This window comes from Siniperca chuatsi, linkage group LG23 (genome assembly GCF_020085105.1).
Source record: "Siniperca chuatsi isolate FFG_IHB_CAS linkage group LG23, ASM2008510v1, whole genome shotgun sequence".
Classification (NCBI taxonomy): domain Eukaryota; kingdom Metazoa; phylum Chordata; class Actinopteri; order Centrarchiformes; family Sinipercidae; genus Siniperca; species Siniperca chuatsi.
Window position 1 is genome coordinate 9,796,535 of NC_058064.1, and position 8,422 is coordinate 9,804,956.

The following is an 8,422-nucleotide window of genomic DNA, read 5'->3' on the forward strand; positions in this document are numbered from 1 at the left end:
AAATGGTTTTCTTGAAGTTTATCTATGCTGATATCTCAAAGGTTATATACACCTTTGTGTTAGACCACCGTTGATTTACGCATTAGATGTAGCTCAGTGGCTGCAGCATACGCTGCAGAAAATTCTGCCAGGATATAGTCTAAAAAATAATGAAGCACTACTGCAATCAGCTCCAACAAGATCAAGAGAAAAGATGCAAACCATCAGAGAGCACAAGTCTCAGAAACTCAAAGGGCCATCAGGTTCAGATTTTATCCAGACAAATGAATGTAAAAGTTGCTCTAAAAAGGAGAAGAAACTGCAGTAATTTGCAGAGAAGCTACAGTGTAGGACAGAAATATTAAATGAAAGAAATAGGCCTACCAAATTTCTCACAGTCGATGTGACAAATGTACTAATAATTCCCCCAGTATCTGCTTCTAGTGCCATGTACCTGTCTCACATGATTCTGAGCCAACTAAAAATATAATTTTGTTGAATCTTTTGTAGATTTGTAGCCTTGTGTGTATTGCATTATTAATCCCTATAATACATAAAATAGCATGTTGATTGTGACAGTTAAATGGTCTGGCTCTCCTAATTGCAGTTTTATATAATGTTTGATTGTAGGGTGTGGACACCACAGCAGGTTCCATTTGCATACACATAATAAAATCTAGAGGTGTAGAGCAATTGATGTAAATATTACAAACTCAACCCACAAAACACATGCATGCACTAATGTTACTGCTAACAATCTGATCCTAGTTTATCTTCCTAATCTCTTGATTATGGAGAAACAAACATTATCCAGTTTCTTGAGTTTGGAAACTACTTGCTCCAAATTTCACCTGTTTCCTGTTTTGAGTGCAAATTAACTTTAGACTTTGACTATGAGAAAGGGGTCGCTTGTAGTGACAAACCACACAGAGAATTACCACCCAACTCTAGACCCCACATCAGCTCTACTGAGCATTTTTGCGTCTTTCTAGGCTAATGTTAGCTGTCCAGCACCAAACGGCAGAATAAGAATTCATTTGTAGTCGTGTTTATGGCCACTTGGCAGTAAATTTGTGGGCTGTAAAACTAAAACACTGACTTAAAAGAGGCTAAAAGCAGAGTTGGATGATAAATGTCTGTGAGTTCCTCACTGTGAGAAACCCACATTGCACACAGTCATTTGATTCATTGTTAATATAAAAAATATTGATTAATGGAGTGTCAGTTGGCTCATTGACTTGAAATCGACCACATGCCCCCTTCTGTGTGTAATACTAAACACTACGCCCTTAGGGTTGCTACAGACAGTCACATGATGTGATATGATGGTATGTGAATTAACCATAGGAATTAACTGTCAAGAATAAACACTGATAACAGTTACAAAGGAGCAGTAGCTTTAAATATGGCTTGGGCTATTTATATCCTTCCATAATTCTGCCCAACAACTTTACCAATCACTTTCAGCCAACCACATTCCAGGTGCAGGAAATCTAACTTTTGATTGGCTGATTGACCTTTCGGTGACATCCAATAGCACCTGAGGCCAAGGTTCTGTATCTAAGGGATGGGTTTGACAGGCTGGCAGACAGACTGCTGTACTGTACATGAGGCTAGCAGATGTTTAAATTCCCTGACTAGACACAGTCTGGAGAGAAACTGGAGCTGGGTTAGTGTCTGCCCCGTGTACCAATCCACGTGTGGAGATTGATTAATGATGGAGCACTCGCACAGATCGTGTTCATTGAGCACCTGCCCTTTCTTTGGCCTAAGCATCCAAGTCATCTAATTCATAGATCTGTGCACACTGCTTTGCTGAAAATCAGACATATGGCTTTGACTCAGAAAAGCAACTGATGGTACCATAAGGCACTGAATGAAATTTTTAATAAATTAATGAATGAATAAGTGAGAGTAAAAACAGTAAAGAAAAAAGCTTGTTAGGTGTAGCTGAAAACAATAGCAGTAGGAACATTATGGGCATGGGCAATTAATGAATTGTCTGTTTGAGTTTGTTTTTTGGGTGTAGGAATGTCAACCATTACCTTCAGCTTGTGCTGTGATGCTTTGATGGGAGAAAGAAAGGGACAGTAGAAAGATCCACATAGAGGACCCGCCCATACTCTTCCTCTCCTCTTCCTCCTTAAATCACCTGCTCCTCCTCCCAGTTCTTCTCTTCACAAATCACCTTCCTAAATTCCACTCCACAATCATCAATTCCAACTCTTTTTTCCTCTTATCTGAAAGTATACAGATGAATAGAGAGTGGGAAAAAGTCATTAGAGGCACTCAAAGATAAAACATAATCAGCCATTTTTAATTAATAATAATTTAATTTAATTTTTAAAAATAAAGACTCATGACTCTTATGTAGAGTCGCAGTAGTAGTCAAGTTTTTCTTGCATACCTTCAGTGACACAGTGTTAAATAAAAGTATGTACAAGGAAGGATGTCTTGGTAAGGACCAGAACCAAATTTTGACATATGCTGCAGGCTTTCAGACAGACTTACAACACATAATACATTTTACATGTCATGAAACTTGGCCGTGTGCATCTTAATCTCATCAAAATTACACCGTACAGTAAATAATCAAAATAAATCAAATTATTTTCTTGTTTATTTATTATCGTAATAATTTAAGCCAATGTACATTAGGTTAGCATAATGTTGTACTCACTCCCATTATTGTATGTGTACATTTGCAGACAGGAGTGTTTCCTGTAAACAGTTCTACAGCAGATTTATATGACACCATGGAAATAAAAGCATCAAAAGGGCTTTTAAACTGTCCAATATTAACCAAGCTTTAAAAAGCAGTTATTGGGAAGTCTAAACATTATGACATGAACATTAAAAGTTATTACCCCAATAATCCATTGTGATTGTCTTACATGGCAGAGTTTCTTCCAAACTCAACCTGCAGCTTGACCTGATGTTGTTGACATCAATGAAAGAAATCCCATGGCATCTCTTAAATTGAAATGTCTTACCAGTGAAGGTTCCTTAAGTGTTTTGTCTCATTTTTGTTGATAGGGACTTTAATGTTACATGAACCTCATGCAACGTGCAACTCACCATTGCAAGCAAGTTGCATTTGTAATCTCGTAACCACGGTTTCATTTTCATACAGACAAATGCATACCTGGTCAATCCTCTAGATGTTTACTGGCATTTGCTTTGAGGGTTAGGCTATGCATACAAAATGATAAAACAATAATGAATAAGTATAATATAAGATTGTTTTAAGAAATGGTAATTTTATGGGAATTTTTTTTTCTTCTTAAAACTGTAACATAAAATTCTCATTATTTTTGTGAGGCCATACCATGTCTGCTTTTAATGCCATTTTGACAGTACAAATGGCTGTTGATTACAACATGTCATATATAGATATAAAAGGGATCAAACCTGTGAGTGTTTAGTTGTACTTTACAAGCTCAAGGAAGTAAGATAAAGTGTCTCATCATATATCATATTACTGAAAGAGAAGAACCCTTCATGACTTGAACATGACAGTTCATGAGGGCTGCCACGCTTTGATTTAGGCTACGTTCAAGTCAAACTTTGTGTTGCTTGGTGAACATGAAGACAATGATGTCAAAATATGATTGATCAATCTGTCGAATCTCTATTGCTGATATGATATGAAAATCATAGCAGTTGTTACTGGAAAGCTTTCAGTTAAAGCAGCTCGAAGAGGAGAGATGCACAGTCCTGATCAGTACATTCAAGCAGAGTGACAGGGAGCTCTTGTATGATTCCACAGGTGCAAAAGATGTTTGGATTGATCAAACCTCTGGACTATGTGCACCTGTCCCAGACTGAGGATTACCCAAACTCCCTGAGGGCCTGCAATGCCCTGGAACTCACACTGCGGAGGTGATTATCTACAGAAGGCCGACACAGCATGGCTAATCGCTTCCAATGTGTGTGCGTACTACCTTGCACTTAGTCAAAAAAATTTAGCTCCATGGCAAATCTTCAATAACAGGCAACAAGTGTGTCTAATTACAGTTTCCACCTGCCTTGTGTTATGTTTTGTGTATGTGTGTGTGTTTTAGTGTTTCATGTTTGACCACAACATGGCGACACCATAGCAAATTTGTGGAAAAAAGGCACCATGTGAATAAAATTCTTATCTCAACTTGCATGTGGGCAAATCATATACAGTTACAAAGACAGAGATGGATGAAAACACAACCACACACATACAAATACCTGACTCCGTCTTATCTGCAATCCAAAATGTGGTGGTTTAAAATGTCTGCTTCACTGTGATGTCTTTGAAGCATTTTTTTTTCTAAGCTACATGTAAGGCGCAAGACACTCACACTATAGTTCAGCTTTCTTTTTACCAATACTTTAGAAATCAACATTATCAAAGTTCCGCTGTGGTTGTGTGGGAGACAGGTGAATGGAGATGGTCTTTGGCAGTGTTTCTAAGAAATGACAGCAGGATAGGTACATTTAGACAGATGAGCCTCACTGGTGAAAGCTTCTTCACAGCATCAAGATGGAGGGAGAGTTTAGCTGTCCATGAGATTAAACGGAGGTACAGTAACGCTCTGGGATACAGAAAATCCTCCTCTTTTTCTTACTTGACAGATAGAGGAAACTTCAGGTTAGCATGAAAGAGATTATCCCCAAGGCTACAGCTTTTGACTTGGAATAATACACTGAGTGGAGGCAATTCAGTCCCTTTGAAACGTTGCAGCTGCTTTACTGGCATATTATCTCCCATTGAGACGTGTACTTTGAAAGGTGAAAGTTAAAAGCAAGTATGGAAGTATGTGTACTGCAATTATAGTAACTCATTGTAGAATCTTTACTGCATTCGTACAGCTCAACGGTCCACTTTGAATTTAACTCAAGAATCCTGCAGCCAAAATGTGTTGAGTGTTAAAGCCTTAAATGTGTACTGAGGACCACAGAAATGTATCAACAGAAAGAGCTACAACAACATTCAGTTAAGTGAGCATAATCAGTGCCTAAGTAGAGTAAATCCAACACTTAAATCAGCACACGATGCACTGGCAAAGGAATCATGCAGCAGTAACAGATTATCCCATTTGAAATGAATGAACCCCCATCAGAGAGCAACACGTTCAACGCATTAACTGTGATCTAGGAAATGCTTCGTGCTGTTATGTTTTACATTAGCTTGCTAACCCCCACAGTCTCCACATAAAGTGTGTATGTGTGTGTGTGTGTGTGTGTACTGTATGGGCATGTGCTTTTGCAAATTCATAAGCATAACATCAAAGAGAGATCTGCCTTCACTCAACTACTATAGATGAGATAAAAAATAAAACAGATTTCTTTTGGCTTTACAGACTCACATTCCATCCTTCAAACTATCCACCAATACATCACTTCCAGTGTTTCCTCATGAGAGCATATTACAACTATAAATTAATATGATAGTGATATAAAAAATAAATCAGATCAATGTGAAACAATCTGAATTCCAGAAAATGCCCAGTGTGATTTGACCACCTGGTCTAACAAAGCCAGAATGGCTTAAGGCTGACTAGTTTACAACCTCTGCATTTGGAAGTGAGAGCTTGCAGGGCTTGAACTCTAATGTAACACAGCCAAAAAACTACACTCTCCCCCTCACATACCAATGCAGATCTAAGATCTGTCTCTGCATGTATCTCCTTATTACTGAAGTGCATAGAGGACAAACATGTGTGAATGACTGCAAGTGCAGAGGTACACAGTTACTGTCTTGTATCTATCCTGTGATTTTTAAATAGGTTTGCATGGGTGTTCAGCAAAGCAAGCAGAGACTCTGAGTTTTATGATGGCTTAAATTTTATTAAACAACTTTGAAAGCTTTTTCTTTTCATCTTGTCATAGGCCTAAGGTGTCAGAAGTTTCCTGAAGCAAGTAGCAAATCCCAATGTTCAACAATGTGCAAAAATACATCAGAAAATCTAGGAGCCTTGGTTTTAGCTTGACATAAATGTGTTTCTGAGTTCATCCAAATGATTTTGAAAAGATTCATTGAAGTTAAAACATGGCCCAACTCTACAGAAACTACAATAAGACATAAGAGTCACGCTAGCAGCTCTGAGGCACAGCAGTGTTTTGAGGTAAATGCTAATGTCAGCATGCTAACATGCTCACAATTACACAATTGCTAACATGCTGATGTTTAGATGGTATAATGTATAATGTTACCATCTTAGTTTAGCCTGTTGCTAGCATTTGCTAAGTAGCACTAAACAGAAAGAACAACTAAGGATGATGGGAATTAGTCTTGTAGGTATTTGGTCATAAACCAAACTATTGGGCAAATAAGAAAATTGGCGTGATGGTGGCGCTAGAGGAAAAGTTGTTGCAATTCATCCACTGGGGACCATGAATGTCTGTACAAAATGACATGGCAATCAATACATTAGGTGTTGAGATATTTCAGTCTGGACCAAAGTGGTGGACCTGACAGAAAGACACTGCCATAGTCATGCTAAAAATCCCAGCTCATTCCAACAATACCTCAAGACATTCCTGTCAATCATAAGCATGAGTCAGATACTCAGACAACATGCTTACAATGATCCCACATCAAAAAACACTTGCACAAGACTGCATCCATCACTCACACCACGCTGGGATCACAAGCACTTAGTACAGTCTTACCGAGGAGAAAGTGTGTGTATTGTGTCCGAGGCCTTTAGTTTATCACTGCCCTGGGGGGATTAAATAATGTTACAAAATGAACTTTACTGTCTCTGGCCCTTATACTCCCTCTCTGTTCCCTATCTCCTTTTCTCACACACACTCACACACACACACACTTGCTCACACATCATGTGCCCTGCAAGTCTAACTACACGTCAGCTATTTCTACATAATGGCATTTTCCACCTCACCACTTCACAGGATGGATTATCCCTGTAGGTGGGAAACTGGTAACAGTGAAATGGCACACACAGACACACAGCTCAGAACTACAATGTATGATAGCAGATGTCTTTGGTTCAATAAAATTCAGATCTACAGCTGAAACACACACTAACAAATAAAAATACACACACTTATAAACAGCTCACATGCTGTCTTAATAACCCTTTGCATTTGCAGTCAGCCAACAGAGACAAGTCTATGCATGGGATTCATGCACTTCATTCTACATAGTTTCATCTCCTGACAATGCTCTTACAAACAACCTGGTATGTTCTTATTATTCATGAATATACTAGAGCTGACATGACATCTTGTTTTTATGTTCCTATTGAGTTTGGAGGTGTAAAATCTTTGCATTAACTTCTGCAGAGAAGCAGAGTGCTCATGCCAAAGACAAACAGTGTGTGTATTTGTAAGTGCATATTCTTAGACTGATTACAATGGCACATTTCCAGCAATTACTGTACCTTATCACATAAAGGCAATTCAGACAACAAGAAAAGAGGCAAACAGCAAGCAGTAAAGACTCAGTATAAAAAGTGTTGGCCTTAGTCCAGACACTTAGCCTGTAACAAAGGGTATCTGGGCGGTTAAGAATTCAAAACTACTCCATAAAGCATCACATTAAAGTGCAGTAAAAGTAATGGGTTTTGACTATGGCCCTAAAATGGGCCCACACATTATCACTTACCACTGCAGACAAGTGAATCATCATTATCTTCCAAATCCAGGTGACCCCTTGATGGTCGACAGGGGAAAAATATCCCCTAAAATGCAAATGCAAGAAAATACTTTCATCCAAGTCAGGAAAAAAAAGTCTGGAATTGATATTGCATTCCTTCAGAGGGTGTTATCAGAGATAATCGGATGAATGGCACATGAGAATCAATGTGTGTATCTGTGTGTCTGTATCTGAGTGAAAGAGGAGGTAGGTGTGTTTGAATGTATGTAAGGGGATGGATGATAGTATTTCTTTCCTGGTCTCCACTGAAGCACAGAAAAGTTTGGGAAGAGGGGTGGGCGTGAGGCTGCTGCAACCTGTTGGCTCAGAGAGAGAGAGAGAGAGAGAGAGAGAGAGAGAGAGAGAGAGAGAGAGAGAAATAAGAGAAATAGACATAAAGCCAGAATAGATTTAAAGCAAGAAGTGGGGGCACCTGATGAGCTTTGACCCTGCTCAGAATGCATTGCTACTGTTCTACAGTGCATGTGTGTGCATGTGTGTAGTGCATGGAGGGGTGGACACAGACAGCCAAGCTTTCACCTCAGGGTGACAGAACAAGTTATGTAAAATGATGTTAAGGACTTGGAGGTAAAGTCTGCCATCAGCCACAATCATACTGTAAGTTGAATCTTCCTTGAATAGGGAATGTGAAAATTCACGTAAAACTGTCTTGGCTAAACATATACTTACAGACAGAAGTCAACCCTTGAAATACTGGCGCAAATAATATTCAAGATTTGAGACCTTACCGACCCAGTCTTTTAATGCTTGTTTCATTTGTCTATGGCTGTTTCACATGGCAATGAA

The 8,422-nt window shown here is 38.8% G+C and overlaps 1 protein-coding gene across 4 annotated transcripts in view; it reads right to left on the minus strand.

The window, feature by feature from the left end:
* col7a1l (collagen type VII alpha 1-like) overlaps positions 1–7,924 on the minus strand; it is a 65,510-nt gene extending 57,586 nt beyond the window's left edge. For 3 of the 4 annotated variants that reach the window (XM_044185806.1, XM_044185805.1, XM_044185804.1), the window contains exons 1-2: positions 7,586–7,923; positions 2,025–2,219 (exon numbers count right to left, since the gene is read on the minus strand). In XM_044185806.1, the coding sequence (XP_044041741.1) occupies positions 2,025–2,100 (76 nt within the window). In that variant the 5' untranslated portion in view covers positions 2,101–2,219; positions 7,586–7,923. Of the gene's footprint in view, positions 1–2,024; positions 2,220–7,585 lie in introns of all 4 variants that reach the window. The other variant, XM_044185807.1, reaches the window with a different exon arrangement.
* Between the last annotated feature and the right edge of the window lie 498 nt (positions 7,925–8,422).